The sequence below is a fragment of the Zosterops lateralis genome (assembly GCF_965231275.1).
Source record: "Zosterops lateralis genome assembly, chromosome: 32".
In the NCBI taxonomy this organism is placed as follows: domain Eukaryota; kingdom Metazoa; phylum Chordata; class Aves; order Passeriformes; family Zosteropidae; genus Zosterops; species Zosterops lateralis.
The window spans coordinates 1,270,972-1,294,529 of NC_139792.1; the positions used below are offsets into that span (position 1 = coordinate 1,270,972).

A 23,558-nucleotide genomic window follows, 5' to 3' on the forward strand; every position below is an offset into this window, starting at 1 on the left:
GGGACGCTGGGCCATGTGTGGCAGTGTCCCTATAGTGATGTCCCCATGTCCAGTGTCCCCATGGCAATGTCCCCATGGCAATGTCCCCATGCCCAGTGTCCCCGTGGCGGTGTCCCCCTGGTGACATCCCCATGGCAATGTCCCCATGGCAACATCCCCATACCTGGTGTCCCCATGGTGATGTCCCCATGGCGTTGTCCCCATGGCCATGTCCCCATGCCCAGTGTCCCCACAGTGATGTCCCCATGCTCGGTGTCCCCATGGCAATGTCCCCATGCCCTGTGGCCCCATGGCGATGTCCCCATGGCAGTGTCCCCATGGCAGTGTCCCCATGGCAGTGTCCCCATGGTGATGTCCCCATGCCCTGTGGCCCCATTGTGGTGTCCCCTTGCCTGGTGTCACCATGGTGATGTCCCCATAGTGATGTCCCCATGCCGGTGTCCCCAAGGATCCAGGGGTCAATGGGGGCATTGTCACCATGTCATCCTGGGATTGTGGGGTGTCCCTGTCCCCTCCTGTCCCCCCTCTGTCCCCAGGGTCTGTCCCAGCCCTCACAGTGTCACCCCCGAGGTCCCCAAATCCTTCCCCCACCCCCCCCAGAGGTGACAAAGGTGACAATGAGAACAACCCCCCTCCCCAAAACCTCAGAACTCTCAAATTATTTCTCACTTTTTAAAAATTTTTTTTGGATTTTTTTTTTTTTTTTTTTTTTTTTTTTTTATTCTTTCTTTTTTATATTTTTGCTGTTCAAGTGCTGAGTTCGGCCCCGCCCCCCCCTCCCCCGGGGACCCCCCTGGGACCCCCCAGGACCCCCCCCGGGTCCCCCCGGAGCGACAGAACGAGGGACAAAAACAACGGACGGACCAACAGAAAAGGAACCTAAAGACGTCACGCACAGACCGAGAGCGGGAAATAATTAGAATAATTAGAATAATTTTAGAATAATAATATACTCGGGGGGGCCGCCACCTCCCCCCGCCACCCCCCTGCCTGCGGGACCAGTCGGTTCTGGGAACTGGGACCAGTTAGACCTGGATACTGGGACCAGTTAGACCTGGATACTGGGACCAGTCAGTGATGGGTACTGGGACCAGTTAGACATAGATACTGGGACCAGTTAGACCTGGATACTGGGACCAGTCAGGTCTGAGCACTGGGACCACTGGGGGTAACTGGTCCCAGTACCCGGGTCAGACTGGTCCCAATGCCTGGAGCTGGTGACTTCCAGTGTCCAGTCCTGAACTAATCCCAGTTTCTGGTTCTGACTGGTCCCAGTTCCCCGCCCTCCCCGTCCTGTCCCCTCGGTGCCACCGGCCTGTGACAGCCCTGGGGCCTCGAGGGGGGTTTTTGAGGCCCCAGGGCTGGGCCCTTCCCAGTTCAGTCCCAGTTCAGTCCCAGTTGCCTCCCAGTCCCTTCCGGCCCTTTCCCGGTGGGGACAGCGCCGGCCCTGGGGTGTCCCCTGCCTGTCCGGGGTGTCCCCTGCCTGTCCCGGGGGTGTCCCCTGCCAGCCTGGGGTGTCCCCTGCCTGTCCCGGGTGTCCCCTGCCTGTCCCTGGGGGTGTCCCCTGCCTGTCCGGGGTGTCCCCTGCCTGTCCCAGGGTGTCCCCTGCTTGTCCCTGGGGGTGTCCCCTGCCTGTCCTGGGTTGTCCCCTGCCAGTCTGGGATGTCCCCTGCCTGTCCTGGGTGTCCCCTGCCTGTCCCAGGGTGTCCCCTGCCTGTCCCTGGGGTGTCCCCTGCCTGTCCTGGGTGTCCCCTGCCAGTCTGGGATGTCCCCTGCCAGTCTGGGGTGTCCCCTGCCTGTCCCTGGGGTGTCCCCTGCCTGTCCCTGGGATGTCCCCTGCCTGTCCCTGGGGTGTCCCCTGCCTGTCCAGGGTGTCCCCTGCCTGTCCCTGGGGTGTCCCCTGCCTGTCCCTGGGGTGTCCCCTGCCTGTCCTGGGGGTGTCCCCTGCCAGCCTGGGATGTCCCCTGCCAGCCTGGGGTGTCCCCTGCCTGTCCCTGGGGTGTCCCCTGCCTGTCCCGGGTGTCCCCTGCCACCCCCAGACCCCCCAAGTCACCCCCGGGCAGGCCCAGGGGGGTTCCCCGACCCCCCATTTGTGTCCCCACCTCGGTGAGCCCCTTTTTGGGGGTCCCAGGACCTCTCCCCCCCGTCCCCGGGCCGTCCCCATCCCCGTCCCCTCCCTCGGGCCCCCGGCGGCGCCACCAGGGCGGTGACAAGGGGCGGGTGGCACCAGGGAGGGGCCCCTTAAGTGCTGCGGCGCCAGGAGGGGGGTCCGGCCCGGGGGGCCCCCTCCCCATCCCCATCCCCATCCCCTCCCCGTAAGCGCTTCGGGGGCCACAAGTGCTAAACGTGCCCCTTATTGTCCCTCCGGTCCCCTTATTGTCCCTCCGGTCCCCTTATTGTCCCTCCGGTCCCCTTATTGTCCCTTCGGTCCCCTTATTGTCCCTCCGGTCCCCTTATTGTCCCTTCGGTCCCCTTATTGTCCCTCCGGTCCCCTTAAGTGCTGCGCGGGTGCGGGGCCGCCCCCTCCCCAGCCCACCCCGGAGACCCCCCTCCGGCACCCTGGGGATAAGTGCTGGGGCCGGGGGTCTTGGGGGGCTCCGGGGGGCTGGGGGGGTCTGGGGGCTCCGGGGGGTCTCGGGGGTTGCAGGAGCCTTGGGGACTCCGGGGGTCTCGGGGATCGAGGGGGCTGTAGGAGCTCCTGGGGGTCTCGGGGGGCTCTGGAGTCTTGGGGGGCTGCGAGAGCCTCGGGGGTCTCGGGGACCGAGGGGCTCCGGGGTCTGGGGTGGTCTTGGGGGGCTGCAGGAGCTCCCGGGGGTCTCTCTGGGGGTCTCGGGGGGCTGTAGGAGCTCCCGGGGGTCTCTCTGGGGGTCTTGGGGGGCTGCAGGAGCTCCCGGGGGTCTCTCTGGGGGTCTGGGGGGCTGTAGGAGCTCCCGGGGTCTGGGGGGGTCTCGGGGGGCTGTAGGAGCTCCCGGGGGTCTCTCTGGGGGTCTTGGGGGGCTGTAGGAGCTCCCGGGGGTCTCTCTGGGGGTCTGGGGGGCTGTAGGAGCTCCCGGGGGTCTCTCTGGGGGTCTCGGGGGGCTGTAGGAGCTCCCGGGGGTCTCTCTGGGGGTCTGGGGGGCTGTAGGAGCCCCGGGGGTCTCTCTGGGGGTCTCGGGGGGCTGTAGGAGCCCCGGGGGTCTCTCCCCCTCCCGGAGCCCCTCCGGCCCCTCTCCGGAGCCCCGGCGGAGCCTCGGGGGGTTCGTTCTCACGTCAAACCGAAAAAAACCACAAACAACAGAAAAAGGAACAAAAACAAAACCAACCCAACCCAAGCCCGTCCGAGGGCAGCGGGGAGGCGAATGTGCGGCGTGAGCGGAATTTCAGCCCCAGCAGGAGCCTCCCAACAATCCTGCTGTCGCCTCCCGGTGACCCCCGGGGCCGGGGCTGGGGCTGCGGGCCCTCCCTGGGGGGCTCTGGGGGTCTCCGAGCCCTCCCCGGGGTCTCCGGGGGTCTTTGGGGGTCCCTGGCCCCTCCTCGGGGGTCTCCGGGGGTCTCCAGGCCCCTCCTCGGGGGGCTCCGGGGGTCCCTGGCCCCTCCCCGGGGGTCTCCGAGGGTCTCCGGCCCTCCCCGGGGGTCTCCGGGGGTCTCCGGCCCTCCCCGGGGGTCTCCGGGGGTCTCCGGGGGTCTCCAGGGGTCTCCAGGGGTCCCCGGGGGTCTTTGGGGGTCTCCGGGGGTCCCGGGGCTGCCAGGGGAGGGCAGGGGGCGAGCGCCGGCCGGGAGGGCGGTTAATAAATAAATAAATTAAACAAGGGAGGCGGGTCCTCCCGGGCCCGGGTTTGGGGGGGGGTCCTGCGGCCTTGGGGGTCTGTGCCCCCCGCCCCATCGCTGGGGTGTCCCCAACTGCCCTGGGGTGTCACCAGGGGTGTCCCCAAGGCTGCCCTGGGGTGTCCCCAACTGCCCTGGGGTGTCACCGGCGGTGTCCCCAACTGCTCTGGGGTGTCCCCAAGGCTGTCCTGGGGTGTCACCGGCGGTGTCCCCAACTGCTCTGGGGTGTCCCCAAGGCTGTCCTGGGGTGTCGCCAACACTGTGGGGTGTCACAGCAGTGTCCCCAACTGCTCTGGGGTGTCACAGCAGTGTCCCCAACTGCTCTGGGGTGTCACAGCGGTGTCCCCAACTGCTCTGGGGTGTCACAGCGGTGTCCCCAACTGCTCTGGGGTGTCACCAGCAGTGTCCCCATCTCTGGGGTGACACCAGCGGTGTCCCCAAGGCTGCCCTGGGGTATCACCGGCGGTGTCCCCCCCCATCTCTGGGGTGTCCCCAGGGGTGTCCCCAACGCTGCTCCACGAGCGGGGGAGTCTCGGGGTGCGCTCCTTCTTCCTCCTCCTGGTGCTGCTGTCCCCTCAGTGTCCCCTCAGTGTCCCCTCAGTGTCCCCTCAGTGTCCCCTCCGTGTCCCCGCCGTGCCTGGGGGTCCTGGCGGTTGTTTTTCCGTGTTTCCCCCTCCCCTTTCCCCGTTCCCTTCTCGGTCCGGTGTTTTATTGCACAATGCGCGTGGGGCGGGGGGCTCTGCTGCTGCTGCTGCTGCTCGGGGGGTCCTTGGGGGTCCTTCCTCCTCCTCCTCCTCCTGCTGCTGTCCCCTCCGCCATCCAAACCCGGCTGCTCAACGCTTGGCCTTTGTCACTTCCTCGCTGCCCCGAACCGACGACGACGACAACAAAAAAGGCAAAAAAAAGGCAGAAAAAAAAAGAAAAAAAAAGAAAAAAAAAAAAAAAAAAAAAAAAAAAAAAAGAAAAAAAAAGAAAAAAAAAGGAAAAAAATTTAAAAGTCAAAAAAAAAAAAAAAAGAAAAGAAGAAGAAAAAAATAAAAAAGAAAAAAAAAGAAAAGAAGAAAAAAAAAGAAGAAAAAATAAAAAAGAAGAAAAAAAATAAAAAAGAAGAAAAAAGAACATAAGAAAAAATAAAAAAGAAGAAAAAATAAAAAAGAAGAAAAAGAAAAGAAGAAGAAAAAAAGGAAAGAAAAAAATAAAAAAGAAGAAAAAAGAAAAGAAGAAGAAAAAATAAAAAAAGGAAAAAAAGAAGAAAAAAATAAAAAAGAAAAAAAAAAGAAAAAAAAGAAGAAAGAAAAGAAAAAAAAGAAGAAAGAAAAGAAAAAAAAGAAGAAAGAAAAGAAAAAAAAGAAGAAGAAAAAAAAAAGAAAAGAAGAAGAAAAAAAATAAAAAAAGAAGAAAAAAAAAGAAAAAAAAAAAAAAGTTGAGGAGTCCGAGGCAGCGGAGGGAAAGGAGGGAATCACTCGGAGAGAAGGGGAAGAAAGAGAGGAAAAAGAATAAAGAAGAAGGAGAAAGCAGCGGCTCTAGGAGCAGCCGCAGCGATCCACCACCATGCCCGGGATCTTGCCGTAGATGATCTGCTGCTTGTCGTTGAAGTAGAGCATGTTGATGGGGGACATCTTGGTGGGCGTGCAGCAGGGCCCGGCCGAGCCGCGCGGGTTGGCCTGCTGCACCAGGTGCGTGTGCGGGTATTTCTGCATGAACATGTACTCGCACTGCCCCGAGCAGTAGTTGGCCTTGTAGCGCTTGGGCGCGATGATCCAGTCCCAGCCGAAGGCCTCGAAGTCCACGGTGAGCGGGTAACGGCAGCAGCGCGACTCGGTGGAGTGCTCGTCACAGTCCAGGCCCAGGTTCCGCCGGGAGCGCTTGTTGTTCTCCAGGACGCGCAGCTCCATGAACGGGTGCTGGGGACACAGGGGACAGTGTCAGGGGACACACAGGGGACATGGGGACACAGGGGACAGTGTGAGGGGACTCGGTGGAGTGCTTGTCACAGTCCAGGCCCAGGTTCCGCCGGGAGCGCTTCTTGTTCTCCAGGACGCGCAGCTCCATGAACGGGTGCTGGGGACACAGGGGACAGTGTCAGGGGACATGGGGGACACAGGGGACACAGGGGACACAGGGGACACAGGGGACAGTGTGAGGGGACTCGGTGGAGTGCTCGTCACAGTCCAGGCCCAGGTTCCGCCGGGAGCGCTTGTTGTTCTCCAGGACACGCAGCTCCATGAACGGGTGCTGGGGACACAGGGGACAGTGTCAGGAGACAGGGGGGACACAGGGGACACAGGGGACATGGGGACAGTGTGAGGGGACTCGGTGGAGTGCTCGTCACAGTCCAGGCCCAGGTTCCGCCGGGAGCGCTTGTTGTTCTCCAGGACGCGCAGCTCCATGAACGGGTGCTGGGGACACAGGGGACAGTGTCAGGAGACAGGGGGGACACAGGGGACACAGGGGACATGGGGACAGTGTGAGGGGACTCGGTGGAGTGCTCGTCACAGTCCAGGCCCAGGTTCCGCCGGGAGCGCTTGTTGTTCTCCAGGACGCGCAGCTCCATGAACGGGTGCTGGGGACACAGGGGACAGCGTCAGGGGACACAGACAGTGCTGGGGACACAGGGGACATGGGGGACACAGGGGACAGTGGTCAGGGGACATGGGGACAGTGTCAGGGGACATAGACAGTGCTGGTGGGACAGGGGACACAGGGGACATGGGGGACACAGGGCACAGTCCAGGCCCAGGTTCCGCCGGGAGCGCTTGTTGTTCTCCAGGACACGCAGCTCCATGAACGGGTGCTGGGGGGACACAGACAGTGTCAGGGGACAGGGACAGTGCTGGGGACACAGGGGACATGGGGGACACAGGGGACAGTGGTCAGGGGACACACAGGAGACACAGGGGACATGGGGGACACAGGGCACAGTCCAGGCCCAGGTTCCGCCGGGAGCGCTTGTTGTTCTCCAGGACGCGCAGCTCCATGAACGGGTGCTGGGGACACAGGGGACAGTGTCAGGAGACAGGGGACACAGGGGACACAGGGCACAGTCCAGGCCCAGGTTCCGCCGAGAGCGCTTGTTGTTCTCCAGGACGCGCAGCTCCATGAACGGGTGCTGGGGACACAGACAGTGTCAGGGGACAGGGACAGTGTCAGGGGACAGTGCTGGGGACACAGGGGACATGGGGGACACAGGGGACAGCAGTCAGGGGACACACAGGAGACACAGGGGACATGGGGGACACAGGGGACAGTCCAGGCCCAGGTTCCACCTCAAGCGTTTGTTGTTCTCCAGGACGCGCAGCTCCATAAAGGGGTGCTGGGGGGACAAGGGACAGTGTCAGGGGACACAGACAGTGCTGGGGACACAGGGGACAGTGGTCAGGGCACATAGGGGACACTGCTGGGAGGACACAGACAGTGGTGAGGGGACAGGGGACACAGGAGACAATGCTGAGGGGACACAGGGGACAGAGCTGGGGGGACCTGTCACAGTCCAGCCCCAGGTTCCACTGGGAGCGCTTGTTGTTCTCCATGAACGAGGGTCAGGGGACATGGGGGACACAGGGGACACTGCTGGGGGGACATGGGGACAGTGGTGAGGGGACACAAACAGTGGTGAGGGGACACAGGGGACAGTGGTGGGGACAATGCTGAGGCACCCCCCGCTGCCCCTGCTCCACCTGGCTGGGCACGGAGGAGGTGCCAGGGGGTGGTGGCATCCCTGGGAGTGTCACCTGGAGGTGTCACCAGCCCCACGGAGCTGTCACTGTCCCCACACCTGTAATCCCCCAGGCTGTCACCAGCCTCAAAGAGCTGCCACCCGCTCTACAAGAGTGTCACTGTCCCCATGGAACTGTCACCGTCTGCCAGAGCCCTGACTGTCACCACAGAGCTGCCACCACCCCCACAAGGGTGTCACTGTCCCCATGGAGATGTCACTGTCCCCACAAAGTTGTGACCAGCCCTGCAGAACTGTCACTTGTCCCCCATGACCTGTGACCATCCTCACAAAGCTGTCACTGTCACTGTCCCCTAGAGCTGTCACCAGCCCCATGAAACTGTCACTGTCCCCATAACCTGTGACCACCATCCCTAAACTGTCACCAGCCTCTCAGGGCTGTCACTGTCCCCCAGACCTGTCACCCAGACTGTCACCAGCCCCTCGGGCCTGTCACTGTCCCCATGACCTGTGACCACCCTCCCTAAACTGCCACCAGCCCCTCGGGGCTGTCACTGTCCCCCAGACCCCTTTTCCCCTCCCGGGGCCGTGTCACCCACCATCCCCTCGGAGCTGTCACTGTCCCCATGACCTGTGACCATCCTCACAGAGCTCTCACTGTCCCCCAGACCCCTTTTCCCCCCAGGCCCTGTCACCCACCATCCCCACAGAACTGTCACTGTCCCCCAGACCCCTTTTTCCCCCCCAGGCCGTGTCACCCACCAGTCAACCCCTCGGGGCTGTCACTGTCCCCATGACCTGTGACCATCCTCACAGAACTGTCACTGTCCCCCAGACCCCTTTCCCCCCCTCCCAAACCCTGTCACCCACCAGCCCCTCAGGGCTGTCACTGTCCCCCAGACCCTTTTCCCCGCAGCCTGTGTCACCCACCAGCCCCTCAGGGCTGTCACTGCCCCCCAGACCCCTTTTCCCCCCATCCCCTGTCACCCACCAGCCCCTCGGGCCTGTCACTGTCCCCCAGACCCCTTTTCCCCCATCCCCTGTCACCCACCAGCCCCACAGAGCTGTCACTGCCCCCCAGACCCTTTTCCCCCCAAAGCCATGTCACCCACCAGCCCCTCAGGGCTGTCACTGTCCCCCAGACCCCTTTTCCCCCATCCCCTGTCACCCACCATCCCCTCAGGGCTGTCACTGCCCCCCAGACCCCTTTTCCCCCATCCCCTGTCACCCACCAGCCCCACAGAGCTGTCACTGCCCCCCAGACCCTTTTCCCCCCAAAGCCATGTCACCCACCATCCCCTCAGGGCTGTCACTGTCCCCCAGACCCCTTTCCCCCCATCCCCTGTCACCCACCAGCCCCTCAGCGCCGGGCCCCAGCGAAGTCACCGCCAAGTCATTTCCATTGGGGTCGAAGGCGTTGATCTCGATACCCCAATTATTCTGCGGCTGCTTGAACCAATTCTGCAGGACGTGTTTGAAATCGATGCTCTGCCAATGGCCGGCCCTGGAGTTGAGCTCGATCTTGAGCGAGCGGATGCGGATGTGGCGGCTGCCCTCGTCCGTGACGGGCTTGAGGCGCAGGATCTGCAGGTACACGGTGGAGGTGTGCTGCACCGGCCGCAGGTACACCCACAGCTGCGCCTTCACCACCTTGGTGAACATGATCTTGGGGCTGAAGTTGAAGAAGCAGCAGTGAGGGTTGCCCTCGATCTGCACCGCCGGGTCCGCTGCGAGGGGAAGAGGAGGAAAAGTCAGGGTGGGGTTTTTTGGGGGGATTTGATGGTTCTCTGGTGGGATCACCCTGAGTCTCATGTTGGGATCCCACCCTGGGGGCTCTGGGACCCCCAAGCCGCAGTCTGGGGCCTGATTCCCTCTCTGGGACCCCCAAACCACAGTCTGGGCCTGATTTCCTCTCTGGGACCCCCCAATTCCCTCTCTGAGACCCCTTGAGCCGCATTCTGGGACCCCCAAGCCTCATTCTGGGGCCTGATTCCCTCTCTGGGACCCCCCAATTCCCTCTCTGAGACCCCTCGAGTTGCATTCTGGGGCCTGATTTTCTCTCCGGGACCCCCAATTCCCTCTCTAGGACCACCAAGTCTCACCCTGGGACCCCCGAGCTGCATTCTGGGGCCCGATTTCCTCTCTGGGACCCCCAAGCTTCACCCTGGGATCACCCCCAGCCCTACGACGGAACCCCCCAGTCCCACTGCAAGACCTGAGACCCTCTCCTGGACCCCCAATTCCCTCTCTGGGACCCCTCAGCCCCACACAGGGACCTCCAAGCCCCACTGAGGGACCTGAGACCTTCTTTGGGACCCCAAATTCCCTCTCTGGGACACCCCACATCTCTGGGGGGGTCCCAGCCCCACATCTCTGGGGGGTCACAGCCCCACATCTCTGGGGGGAGACCCCACATCTTTGGGGGTCACAACCCCAAATCTCTGGGGGGTCACAGCCCCACATCTCTGGGGGGTCACAGCCCCACATCTCTGGGGGGGTCACAGCCCCACAACTCTGGGGGGTCACAGCCCCACATCTCTGGGGGGACACCCCACATCTCTGGGGGGACACCCCACATTTCTAGGGGTCTCAGCCCCACATCTCTGGGGGGGGACACCCCACATCTCTGGGGGGTCACAGCCCTACATCTCTGGGGGGTCACAGCCCCACATCTCTGGGGGGTCACAGCCCCACATCTCTGGGGGGACACCCCACATCTCTGGGGGACACACCCCACATCTCTGGGGGGTCACAGCCCCACATCTCTGGGGGTCACAGCCCCACATCTCTGGGGGACACACCCCACATCTCTGGGGGGACACCCCACATCTCTGGGGGTCACAGCCCCACATCTCTGGGGGGGTCACAGCCCCACAACTCTGGGGGGTCACAGCCCCACATCTCTGGGGGAACACCCCACATTTCTGGGGGTCACATCCCCACCCCTCGCCCCCTCCCCAAACCCCCTGGAGGTGCCAACCCCCCCTGCCACCCCCTCCCCAGCCCGTGCCCCACATCTGTGTCGAATTGAGCGGGGAATTTCCCCCCCCCGGGCCACCTCTCGCCCCCCAGGCCGAGCCCCCGCCCCCTGCCCGCCCCGGTCAGGTTTAATAGCGCCCAGCTGCAGCTCGGGGCCATTTGCTGCGCCGGCCCCGCGGGGGTCACGACATGGGGAATGTCGCCTCCCCTCCCTCCCCTCCCCTCCTTTCCCCTCTGCAGAGACCCCTCCCCAATTTACCCCCCCCCAGCTCTCACAGTGACCCCTCTTTGGGGGGGGGGGTTGACACCACAGCGCCCGGTGGGTGCTGAGATTTTGAGGAGGGGTCTCCACCACCCCCCCCCCCGACCTTGGGGACATTGGGGACAGCGCTGTCCCCTCCCCGGGGGGACACACGGCCACCCCGCGGGGTGGGGAGGGGATGCTCGGTGCCGTCGCTGTGGCAACCGGGGATAAAGGTTACCGGGACACCGGGCACAGCTGGGCCGGCCCGGGCGGGGGGCGGCCCCCGGAGCCCCCCCGCTCCTTTGTTTGTTCATTCGGGGCCCCCCGAGCGCGGCCCCCCAGCCACGGGGGGTGCGAGGTGTTGGCACCGTGTCCTTGTTGTCACCGTGTCCTTGTTGTCACCAAGCCTTTCTGTCCTTGTGTTCTCCTCGTCCTTGTGTCCCCTTGTCCCCATGTCCTTCTGTCCCCTAAGTCCCCTTGTCCCCATGTCCTGGTGTCCCCAAGTCCCTGTGTCCCCTTGTCCCCAAGTCCTGGTGTTTCTGTGTCCTCATATCCTTGTTGTCCCCAAGTCCTGGTGTCCCCAAGTCCCTGTGTCCCCTTGTCCCCACGTCCTTCTGTCCCCAAGTTCCCTTGTCCCCAAATCCTGGTGTCTCCGTGTCCCCACATCCTTCTGTCCCTGTGTCCCCTGTGTCCCCACATCCTGGTGTCCTTGTGTCCCTAAGTCCCTGTGTCCCCAAGTCCCCGTGTCCCCTTGTCCCCAAATCCTGGTGTCCCTGTGTCCTCACATCCTTCTGTCCCTGTGTCCCCTGTGTCCCCACATCCCTGTGTCCCCACATCGTGGTGTCCCCAAGTTCTTGTGTCACCACGTCCTTCTGTTCTGGTGTCCCCAAGTCCCCGTGTCCCCTGTGTCCCCTTGTCCCCCTGTCCCCATTTCCCCACGTCCTTGTGTCCCCACATCCCTCTGTCCCCAAGTCCTTGTGTCTCCAACTCCTTGTGTCCCTGTGTCCCTGTTGTCCCCACATCCCTGTGTCCCCACATCTCCATGTCCTTATGTCCCCACGTCCCTCTGTCCCCACATCCTTCTGTCCCTGTGCCCCTCTGTCCCCGTTGTCCCCACGTCTCTCTGTCCCTCTGTCCCTATATCCCCATGTCCCTGTTGTCCCTACATCCATCTGTCCCCATATCCCCGTTGTCCCCATGTCCCTGTGTCCCTGTACTCCCATGTCCCCATGTCCCTGTCCCCACATCCCTCTGTCCCCACGTCCCTGTTGTCCCTCTGTCCCCATATCTCCATGTCCCTGTTGTCCCCATGTCTCCATTGTCCCCGTGTCCCTCTGTCTCCATATCCCCATGTCCCCATGTCCCTCTGTCCCCAAGTCCCTCTCTCCCTGTGTCCCCATATCCCCATGTCCCTGTTGTCTGTGTCCCTCTGTCCCTGTTGTCCCCACGTCCTTGTTGTCCCCACATCTCTCTGTCCCCATGTCCCTCTGTCCCCATATCCCCCTGTCCCCCATGTCCCTGTTGTCCCTCTGTCCCCCATGTTGTCCCTCTGTCCCTACATCTCCATATCTCCATGTCCCCATATCCTCATGTCTCCATGTCCCCACATGCCTGTGTCCCTCTGTCCCTGTTGTCCCTCTGTCCCTACATCTCCATATCCCCATGTCCCTCTGTCCCCATGTCCCCATTGTCCCTCTGTCCCTCTGTCCCCATGTCCCCATGTCCCTCTGTCCCTCTATCTCCATATCCCCATGTCCCCAAATCCCCATGTCCCCGTTATCCCCCTGTCCCCGTTGTCCCCGTTGTCCCCGTTGTCCCTGTTGTCCCTGTTGTCCCCATGTCCCCATTGTCCCTGTGTCCCTCTGTCCCCGTTGTCCTCACATCTCTCTGTCCCTCTGTCCCCATATCCCCATGTCCCCAAGTCCCCCGTCTCTCTGTTCCTATATCCCCATGTCCCCTGTTGTCCCCCTGTCCCCGTGTCCCCCTGTCCCGTTGTCCCCGCTGTGTCGCGCTGACCTTGAGCGCCTCCCGGGCCCCTCCATCCCTGTCCCCCTTTCCCGGGGGCCCCCCCTCCCTCCCCCCAGCCGGGGGTCGCGGGGTCAGGGGTAGCCCCGGCTGCTTTAGGAGCCAATTCCCGCCCCCCGGGAAGGGCCGGACCCCCGAGGGAACCCGAGACCTTTATGGCCCATAAAGCGCCTTCCCCTCCTTCTGTTCAGGAACCATAAAAACCCCACAAATTGCCCCAGGCGGGCGGGGGGAGAGCGGAAAAAATAATAATAATAATAAAAAAATCAAAATAATAACAGAAAAAAGCCCCCTCCCCTCCTCCCGCCCCCTCCTCGGGGGGGATCCGGCCCCTCGGGACCCCCGGCCGGGGGTGGGGAGGGGGGAAAAGCTCTGCCCTTTATTTTTGGGGGGGCCCCCCGAGCTGCCAAAGGGGCGGGGAAGGGGCCCGGGGAGGAAAACCCCAGCGTGTCGTCAATTTTATGGGTAATAAAATTTCAAAGCCGCCCGAGCGCATTTAATGCCCCGGGAAGGAAATTCGGGGAGGGGGCGGCAGCTCCTCACACCTCCCTCCCTTCCGCTCGCCCCCCTTCACTCGCCCCCTCCCCAAAGGCCGGGGGTCGCCCCGGGGGTCCCGCGCCGGGAGCAGGTGGAGAAATCCCGGGGGAAACTGAGGCACGGCAGGGGCGGAGCTGAGCAGGGTCACCCTGTCCCCTCCCCGCTGTCACCCTGTTTGTCACCCTGCTGTCACCCCCATGTCACCCCAATGTCACCCTCTTTGTCACCCCAATGTCACCCTGCTGTGGCCCTGCCATCACCCTAATGTCACCTTCCCATCACCCTGCTGTCACTGTGTTTGTCACCCTGTTGTGGCCTTGCTGTCACCCTGCTGTCACCCTCTTTGTCACCCTGCTGTCACCCTGTTTGTCACCCCCATGTCACCCCGCTGTCACCCTGCCACGTGCCCTGGGGACAGCGAGGTCACGGTGCCACCTTGCCCTGTGTCCCCAGGCCGCTGTCAGTGCCCAGTGCCAGCTCCCAGTGCCACTGGTGACAGTCCCCAGTGCCAGTCCCAGTCCCCAGTGCCAGTCCCAGTGCCACTGGTGACAGTGCCAGGGCCTGGTGACATCCCCAGTGCCACTGGTGACAGTGCCAGGGCCTGGTGACATCCCCAGGGCCAGTGGTGACAGTGCCAGGGCCTGGGACAGTCCCAGTGCCAGTCCCAGTCCCCAGTGCCAGTCCCAGCATGGAGCGACCGGTCACGGTCCCCGCTGCCAGCTCCTAGTACATGCTCTCAGCTCCCAGTACACGCTCCCAGTGCCCTGTCTCAGTTCCCAGTCCCAGCTCCCAGTACACGCTCTCAGCTCCCAGTGCCCACTCCCAGTCCCCTGCCTTGGTTCCCAGTCCCAGTCCCCAGTTTCAGTTTCCACTCCCCAGTGTTCTCTCAGCTCCCAGTCCTCAGTCCCCAGTTCCAGCTCCCAGTCTCAGCTCCCAGGCCCCAGTTCCTGTCCGAATCCCAGTCCCCTGTCTCCAGTTCCCTGTGCCAGTTCCCAGTCCCAGTCCCCAGTGCCCTGTCTCAGCTCCCAGTCCCCTGCCTTGGTTCCCAGTCCCAGCTCCCAGTGCCTTTTCTCAGCTCCCGGTTCCCAGTCCCAGTTCCCAGTGTTCTCTCAGCTCCCAGTCCCAGTCCCCAGTCCTGGATAGCAATCCCAGTCCCCTGCTTTAGTTCCCAGTCCCAGACCCAGTCTCAGCTCCCAGGCCTCAGTTCCTGTCCAAATCCCAGTTCCCAGTCCCAGTCCCAGTGCCCTATCTCAGTCCCAGTCCCCAGTCCCAGTCCCCAGTCGCAGTCCCCAGTTCCCAGTCTCAGCTCCCAGTCCCTGGTCCCAGCTCCCAGGGCCAGGTCCCAGTGCTGGTGCTGGGCCAGGTGCTGCTGCCAGTCCCAGCTCCCAGTCCCTGCTCCCAGTAACAACTCCCCATACCATTACCATCTCCCAGTACTAGTCCCACTCCAGTACCAGCTCCCAGTCCCAGTTCCCAGTCCCAGCTCCCAGCCCCCAGTACCAGCTCCCAGTCCCAGTCCCACATCCCAGTACCAGTCCCTGCTCCCAGTAACAACTCCCAGTCCCCAGTCCCAGCTCCCAGTCCCTGCTCCCAGTATCAGTCCCTGCTCCCAGTACCAGGTCCCAGCTCTGAGTCCCTACTCCTAGTGCCAGGTCCCGATCCCAGTACCAGTCCCCAGTCCCAGGTCCCAGTCCCCAGTATCAGCACCCGGTCCCCACACTGAGCACTCGGTACCGGCTCCTGGTCCCCAGTCCCCAGTCCCAGCTCCCAGTAACAACTCCCAGCATTCAGGACCAGTCCCAGTCCCCAGTCCCCAGTCCTCAGTTCCCAGTCCCAGCTCACGGCCCCCAGTGCCAGCTCCTGGTCCCCAGTCCCCGCTCCCAGTAACAACTCCCAGTCCCAGCTCCCAGTGCCAGCTCCTGGTCCCCAGCACTGGGCCCCTCTCCCAGTCCCCGGTGCACTGTCCTGACCCTCTGTCCCCCTTGTCCCCCTCTCTCCCTGTCCCCTTGTCCCTCTGTCCCCCTGTTGTCTCTCTGTTCCTCTGTCCCCTTGTCCCCCTCTCAGCCTCTCTCCCTGTCCCTCTGTCCCTCTGTCCCTTGTCCTTCTCTCCCCATCCCTCTGTCCCTAGTCCCTTGTCCCCGTCCCCATCTCCCTGTCCCCCTGTCCCTTGTCCCTCTGTCCCCCTATCCCTTGTCTCCCATCGCCTTGTCCTTCTCTCCTCTGTCCCTTGTCCTTCTGTCTCCCTCTCTCCCTGTCCCCCTGTCCCCTGTCTTCTTGTCCCTTGTCCCTCTCTCCTCTTGTTCCCTGTCCTCCATCTCTCTGTCCCCCTGTCCCTTGTCCCCCTGTCCCTTGTCCCTCTGTCTCTCTCTTTCTCTGTCCCCCTGTCCCCTGTCCTCCATCTCCCTGTCCCCTTGTCCCTCTGTCTCCCTCTCTCCCCGTCCCCCTGTCCCTTGTCCCCCTGTCCTCCATCGCCCTGTCCCTATGTCCCTTGTTTCTCTGTCCCCTTGTCCCCCTGTCCCTTGTCCCCCTGTCCCCCTGTCCCTCTGTCCCTGTCCCCCTCTCCTCTTGTCCCCCTGTCCTCCATCTCCCTGTCCCTTGTCCCCCTGTCTCTTGTCCCCCTGTCCCTGTCCCCCTGTCCCTTGTCCCCCTGTCCCCCTGTCCCCCTGTCCCTCTGTCCCTGTCCCCCTGTCCCCCTGTCCCTTGTCCCCCTGTCCCTTGTCCTTCTCTCTCCCTGTCCCTCTGTCCCTTGTCCCCATCCCCGTGGGACCCTCCCAGACCACAGGAGGGACCAAACCCACCCTCGAGAGCTCCGGGGACCCCCGGGGATGACCCAGGAGGGGCCGTGTCTCCCCCCAAGGCCGGGGGGCCCATCAATAACAACCCCCCCTGCACCGAGAGGACCCGGGGAGGGGCTGGGGGCTCCGGGGGCCCGCGGGGACCCAGGAAAAGAGGGAAAAGGGGAGGGGGGGGGACCCTCCGGCGAAGTTTCTCAGCGGAACAAAGGGCGGCACTGACTTTCCTGGGCCATGCTGATGACGGTCTCGGTGGTGGCGTGGTACTCGTCCTCCTCCAGGTACTCGTCGTGCTGCAGGGAGTCCCCCTGGAAGTCGTGCAGGTCCAGGAGCTGCTGCAGGGGGGGCGCCTTGGGCAGCAGCTGCTTCACCACCTCGCGGGTGATGTTGGGCGCTTCCTTGAGCCGCAGCTTGCTCAGGATCTGCGACTTGATGCTCTCCAGGCGCAGCTCTTTGCTCTGCCGCCGCCACAGGCACACGGGGCAGGCGGGCTCGGCGCCGCCGGGGGGCGGCTGCTGCTGCTCCGGAGACCCCCCGGCCGCCCCCGCGGCCAGCAGAGAGCCCAGCAGCCACCACAGCGGGGCCATGCCGGGGGGGGACAGCAGCAGATACATGCCCGAAGGAAAGGGGGAAAGGCTTGAAAAAAAAAAAATAATTAAAATTTTTATAAAAAATAATATTTAAAAAAAAATTAAAATTGAAAAAAATAAGGAAAAAAATTAAAAAAATAAGGAAGAAAAAATTGTAAAAATAAGGAAGAAAAATTAAAAAAATAAGGAAGAAAAAAATAAAAAATAAGGAAGAAAAAAATTAAAAAAATAAGGAAGAAAAAAGAAAAAATAAGAAAGAAAAAATTTAAAAAATATAAAGAAAGAAAAATAATAGAAAGGGAAAAAAATAAGAAAGAAAAAAGAAAAAAGAAGAAAAAAGAAAAAAAGAAAAAATAAAAAAGAAGAAAGAAAAGAGAAAAAAAGAAATAAGAAATAAGAAAAAAGAAATAAGAAAAAAAAAGAAAAATAAGAAAAGGAAAAAATAAAAAAATGAAAAAATAAAAAATAAAAAATGAAAAGAAAAAAAATAAAAATAAAAAAATAAAAAATAAAAAAAAATATGAAAAAAAAGAAAAATTAAAAAAAATAAAAGGAAAGAAGAAGGGAAGAAAAAAAAAAAAAGAAGAAAAAAAAAAAGAAAATAAGCAAAGCCTTCCCCACCGGGCCGCCCCCCCGCCCCGCTTCCACCGCAGCGCTCAAGGGGGGGAAGGCGGTAACGGCGGCGGGGGCGGGGAGCGGGGACCCCGGGGGGGGCCGAAGGGGGGGGGGGGGATGAAAAAAAGCGGCGGCAGCGGCGGCCCCGGGGTTTTATACCCCAAGAGAAGCGTGTCGTCAGCGGCCTTGATTGGCTGCGGCCGCACAAAAGAGGTTCTGGCAGGGGCTTGGCACCAGCCGCCGCCGGCCCCCCGAGCCTGGAACGGCCCCCGGGGCTCCCCAAAGCCCCCCGGGGCCGCTCGGGGCCGGGACACGCCGGTCCCACCGGGAGACCCCCCGGGCTGGGAGTTGGGGGGCTCGGAGACCCCCCCAGGGGGGTTAAACTCAAGGGAAAAGGGCTGGACTGGAGGATCCCGGTGCCGGGAAAGTGATGCTGGAGCGTTGGTTTGGGATGAGGAAAATCCGGGAGCGGCTTGGGGGGCGTGGGGACCCCCCTGGGGGGTCTCGGGGGTCTTGTTCATAAAGAGGGGGGGGCACAGGGAAAGCTGCCCACTCCTCACCAGCACCGGGCGGTGTTTTCAGGAGGAACCACAGGAATAACGAGGCTGAAATCACCGTGGGGACCCCTCGGGGACCCCCCCCCCCCATTTCCCTGTTCCTCTCCCCATCAGAACCATGGAGAGGGGAAATCCCCCCTGGGGCTGCTCTGGGGGTCTGGGGGCGCTCCGGAGGGGCTGTCCCAGGATTTGGGGGGCTCTAAGGGAGGATCCGGGTGGGTTTTTTGGGGGGGGTCGTGCCCTCGTTGCCCCCCGGTTTGGGGAGAGGGGGGGGGCGGTACTGGGGACAGCGCTCCCTCTGGCGGCGAGGGGCGGAACTGCAGCGGGGGCGCTTTGGGGACACGCGACAGGCGACACGCGACACTCCCGGTGTCCCCCCCGCCGTGTCACCGGGGCCACAATCCCGCCTCGAGCCGCTCTCGCCGGGGACAGAACGGGTGACATCCCGCTCTGTCCCCTCCCCGCCGCTGTCGCGATATCCCCGCGATGTCGGAGTGAGCCCGGCAGGGAAAGGGTTAAGCGTGTCCGTGACGCGGCCCCGTCCCCGCCCACGGGCGGCCCCAGGAGCTGTCAGCGGCCCCGGTAACGGCAGCGCGGGCGGGGCGCCCCCCGGTGTCCCCAGGGTGTCCCCGGGTGTCCCCAGGGTGTCCCCGGGTGTCCCCAAGGGGGGGGACACGCTCTGGGTGGGGGGGGGGGGAAAGGGGGGGTAGAGGGGAGGGGGGTTTGGGGCGGTTAAGGGGGGGTAAAAGGGACCCCCCCGTGTGCCCAGCGCTTCCTGTGCCGGCGGGACAGGGCCACCCCCCCTGGGGACAGGGCCACCCCTCCCTGGGGACAGGGCCACCCCCCGCCTCGTGGGGACAGCCTGGGGACAGGGCCACCCCCCCTGGGGACAGCCTGGGGACAGCCTGGGGACAGGGCCACCCCCCGCCTCGTGGGGACAGCCTGGGGACAGGGCCACCCCCCTGGGGACAGGGCCACCCCCCCTGGGGACAGCCTGGGGACAGGGCCACCCCCCTGGGGACAGGGCCACCCCCCCTGGGGACAGCCTGGGGACAGGGCCACCCCCCCTGGGGACAGCGTGGGGACAGCGTGGGGACAGGGCCACCCCCCCTGGGGACAGCCTGGGGACAGCTCTGTGTGTCCCCGCAGGATAGGGCCACGCCCCCCCGTGTCCCCGTGTCCCCACAGCCCTGTGTTCCCATGTCACCTCTGTCTCCACAGTTATGTCCCTGTGTCCCCGTGTCCCTGTGTCACTCTGTCCCCGTGGCCCAACATCTGCATGCCCCCCTGTCCTCAAATCTCAATGTCACCCTGTCCCCAAATCCCCACATGGCCCTGTCCCCACATCCCAATGTCCCCACATCCCAGTGTCCATGTCCCCATGTCCATGTCCTCAAATCTCCACATCCCCATGTCCCAGTGTCCCTCTGTCCCCAAATCCCGATGTCACCCTGTCCCCACATCCCAGTGTCACCCTTCCCCATGTCCATGTCCACACATCCCAGTGTCCCTCTGTCCCCAAATCCCAATGTCACCGTGTCCCACATCCTAGTGTCCCCCTGTCCCCAAATCCCAGTGTCCCCCTGTCCCCACATCCCAATGTCACCCTCTCCCCACATCCCCCTGTCCCCACATCCCAGTGTCACCGTGTCCCCAAATCCCCATATCCCTATGTCCCCCTGTCCCCAGCCGTGTCCCCAGCAGTGTCCCCGGTGTCCCCAGCAGTGTCCCCAGTGTCCCCTGTCCCCACATCCCCATATCCCTATGTCCCCATATCCCTAGCAGTGTCCCCAGCAGTGTCCCCCTGTCCCCAGCCGTGTCCGGTGTCCCCGGGCCATGTCGGGGCTGCTGCGGGCGCTGGTGGCGGTGTCGCAGAAGGCGGCGGAGGTGGCGCGGCTGTGCCGGGCGGAGGAGCCGCTCTTCCGCCTGCTGGTGGCCGAGAAGTCGGGCCCGGACAGGAACGCGCGGTTCCTGCGCGACTTCAAGACCCTGGCGGATGTCCTGATCCAGGAGCTGATCAAACACGACCTGGGGACACAGGTGGGGACAGTCCCGGGGGTGGCAGGGGGGTGGTGGCACTGCCTGAGCCTCCCCTGAGTGTCCCCTCCCTCCCTCGGTGTCCCCCCAGTTCCCCGAGCTGCGGGGACACATCCACGGGGAGGAGTCCAGCGACTTCAGGGGCGCGCACGGTGAGTGGGGACAGCGTGGGACAGCGTGGGGACAGTGTGGGGACAGCGTGGGGACAGGGTGGGGACAATGTGGGGACAGCAGGGTGGGGATGTCTATGGGAGATGTGGGGCCAAGGATGAGGAGAGGGTCTCCATGTGCCCATATTCCAGTGTCACCCTGCCCCATGTCCCAATGTCACCCCACTCCATGTTCCATATCACCGTGTCCCCACATTCCCATGTCCCCATGTCCTCATGTCCCAATGTCCCCATGTCCCACATTCCCATGTCCCCATACATCCCAGTGTCCCCATGTCTCCATGTCCCAGTGTCCCCATGCCCCCATGTCTCAATGTCCCAGTGTCACCCTGCCCCATGTCCCCATGTCCCAACATTCCCATGGCTGGGTCAGGGTCCCCACACTGGGGTCTGTGGGGCCGTGGCTGAGTCAGGGGTCCCTGTGCCATGTCCCTGTGCCACCCTGGGTGTCCCTGTTCCACCCTGGGTGTCCCTGTGCCACCCTGGGGGCTGATTTGGGGTCCCTGCAGGTGGCAGGGTGACAATGCGGTCTGTGCCACCCCTGGGTGCTGATTTGGTCCCCACAGGTGGCACGGTGACAGTGCCAGTCTGTGACACCTCTGGGGACTGATTTGGGGTCCCCACAGGTGGCACGGTGACAGTGCGGGTCTGTGACACCCCTGGGTGTCCCTGTGCCACCCCAGGGACTGACACAGGGTCCCCACAGGTGGCACGGTGACAGTGCGGGTCTGTGACACCCCCGAGGACACGGTGGCCCTGCTGGTGGCCGTGCTGGGCCCCGAGCAGACGAGGGCGGCAGAGCTGCTGGCACAGGCTGTGCACAGCGAGGTGACACTTGGGGACACGGAGCTGGATGGCATCGAGCCCGGAGTGTCCCCGGGGGACCTGGGGATATGGATAGACCCCATTGGTGAGGGGCTGTGGGGTGGGGACCGGGATGGGGACAGGGATGGGGACAGGGGTGGGGATTGGGGACAGGGATGGGGACAGGGATGGGAACAGGAATGGGATGGGGACAGGGATGCTGGGGACAGGGATGGGGACAGGGATGGGGATGGGGACAGGGATGGGATGGGGACAGGGACACTGGGGACAGGGATGGGGATGGGGACAGGGATGGGGACAGGGTCAGGGCCAGGATGGGAGCAGGGACAGGGACAGGATGGGAACAGGGACAGGATGGAGACTGGGATGGGGATACAGATAGGACGGGGATACAGATAGAATGGGGACAGGGACAGGATGGGAACAGAGACAGGGACAGGGATGGGGACAGGGACAGGACAAGATGGGATGGGATGGGATGGATGGAATGGAAACAGGGCCAGGGATGGGATGGGGACAGGAATGGGACAAGGCCAGGGCCAGGGCCAAGATGGGAACAGGGCCAGGATGGGAACAGGGACAGGGACAGGGATGGGGACAGGGACAGGGACGTGAACAGGACAAGATGGGATGGGATGGATGGATGGAAGGCAAACAGGTACAGGGATGGATGGGGCCAGGGATAGGGACAGGGATGGCTTGGGGACAGGGATGGGGACAGGGCCAGGCTGGGGACAGAGCCAGGTTGGGAACACGTCCAGGGCCAGGATGGGAACAGGGACAGGGACTGTGGGATTGGATGGGGACAGGGATGGGGACAAGTCCAGGGCCAGGATGGGAACAGGGACTGTGGGATGGGATGGTGACAGGGATGGGGACAGGGATGGGGACAGGGATGGGACATGGATGGGGACATGGATGGGGACAGGGATGGGGACAGGGATGGGGACAGGGCCGGGGTCTGACCCCCCGGCATCCCCCAGACTCCACCAACGAGTTCATCGGGGGCCGTGAGGACGTGGCCCCCATCGATGGGGTGGCCCCCGGGGGGCTTTGCTCGGCCCTGGTGCTGGTGGGGGCCTTTGACCGCCACACCGGGGTGCCCGTCCTGGGGGTCATCAACGAGCCCTTCTTCCAGAGGGACCCCCAGACCCGCAGGTACAGCCCTGATCCTGCACTGGGGGTCCCTGACACCCCTGAACCTGCACTGGGGGTCCCTGACCCTTCACCCTGGGTCTCTGTGACCCCTGACCCCACAGCCTGGGATCCCCATTCCCCCATCTCCCACCCTGGGGTCTCAGTTTCCCCATTCCCCTCACCCTGGGGTCCCCATTTCTCCATCTCCCACCCTGGTGTCCCTGTCCCCCCATTCCCCCCACCACTGGGGTCCCTGTCCGCCCTGACCCCGAGATCCCCATTCCCCCATATCCCTCCACCCTGGGGGTCCCTCTTCCCCTGACCCTGCACCCTGGGGGTCTCCAAACCCCTCACCTTGGGGGTCCCTGTCCTCCCCATACCCCTTGCCCTGGAAGTCCCTATCCCCCCTGACCCTGCACCCTGAGGGTCCCCATATTCCCCACCCTGAGGTCCCTATTCCCCCCACTTTGGGGTCCCCCCATTCTCCTCACCCTGTGCTCCATGTCCCCACCATGTGCCCCCCCATGTCCCCACCCCATGTCCCCACCATGTCCCCCCTGTCCCCACCCCATGTCCCCACCATGTCCCCACCGTGTCCCCCCTGTCCCCGCAGGTGGCAGGGCCGCTACCACTGGGGAGTGGCTCACGGTGACACCCGGCTGTGCTCACTGTCCCCTCCCTGTGTCCCCACCATGTCCCCCCTGTCCCCACAGGTGGCAGGGCCGCTACCACTGGGGAGTGGCTCACGGTGACACCCGGCTGTGCTCGCTGTCCCCTCCGTGTGTCCGGCCGTGTCCCCGTGTGGTGCTGAGCCGGGCCGAGCGCCCTGCGGTGCGGGGGGCTCTGGGCTCCCTGGGCGGGGGTCCCCCACTTCTGGCGGCGGGGGCTGGGTACAAACTCCTCTGCGTGGCCCTGGGGCTGGCGGACGCCTTCGTGTCCTCCCAGGCCACCACCTTCGCCTGGGACTCGTGTGCCCCCCACGCCATCCTGCGTGCCCTGGGGGGCGGCCTGGTGCCCCTGGAGGGGGCTCTGAGGGTGCTGAGGGAGGGGGGCGAGGGGGAGCCCCCCGAGGTGCTCTATCACCGCCCCCAGGAGGGGCTGGAGGGCTCTGAGCGTTGGGCAAACAGAGGGGGGCTCGTGGCCTTTGTGCACCCCCAGAACCTGCGGGCGGTGCTGGAGGCGCTGAGGGACCTGCCCGGGTTGTGATATTGGGGAGGGGGGCAGTGGGGAGGGGGTTTGGGGGGCTGGGACCCCGGGGTGGGGGATTTGGGGGGCTGGGACCCCGGGGTGTGGGATTTGGGGGGCTGAGACATCGGGGTGGGGGGTCAGGAGGAGCTGGGGGACCCAGGGTGGGGGATTTGGGGGACAGGGACCCCCAGGAGTGGGGTCAGGAGGGGATGGGGGACATTGGGGTGGGGATTTGGGGGGCTGTGGGACATTGGGGTAGAGGATTTGGGGGCCTGGGATCTCTGGGTAAAGCGTAAGAGGGGCAGGGACCCCGGACTGGGGGGCCAGGAGGGGCTGGAGAACCCCCGGGATGGGGATTTGGGGGGCTGGGACCCCAGGGCGA

The 23,558-nt window shown here is 63.2% G+C and overlaps 2 protein-coding genes across 2 annotated transcripts; one reads left to right on the forward strand and one right to left on the reverse strand.

Annotated features, from left to right (window-relative positions):
- Positions 1 to 4,571: 4,571 nt before the first annotated feature.
- Positions 4,572 to 17,583, reverse strand: GDF11 (growth differentiation factor 11). The gene is made up of 3 exons (XM_083881209.1): positions 16,281 to 17,583; positions 8,834 to 9,207; positions 4,572 to 5,708 (listed from the first exon to the last, which is right to left on the reverse strand). The coding sequence occupies exons 1-3, from the start codon at positions 16,669 to 16,671 to the stop codon at positions 5,328 to 5,330; spliced, it is 1,146 nt and encodes a 381-aa protein (XP_083737335.1). The 5' UTR covers positions 16,672 to 17,583; the 3' UTR covers positions 4,572 to 5,327.
- A 2,072-nt stretch (positions 17,584 to 19,655) lies between these two features.
- On the forward strand, positions 19,656 to 23,202 carry INPP1 (inositol polyphosphate-1-phosphatase; the record flags this gene model as incomplete). The annotated part of the gene is made up of 5 exons (XM_083881114.1): positions 19,656 to 19,859; positions 19,948 to 20,008; positions 20,733 to 20,936; positions 21,835 to 22,009; positions 22,702 to 23,202. The coding sequence occupies 5 exons, from the start codon at positions 19,656 to 19,658 to the stop codon at positions 23,192 to 23,194; spliced, it is 1,137 nt and encodes a 378-aa protein (XP_083737240.1). The 3' UTR covers positions 23,195 to 23,202.
- Between the last annotated feature and the right edge of the window lie 356 nt (positions 23,203 to 23,558).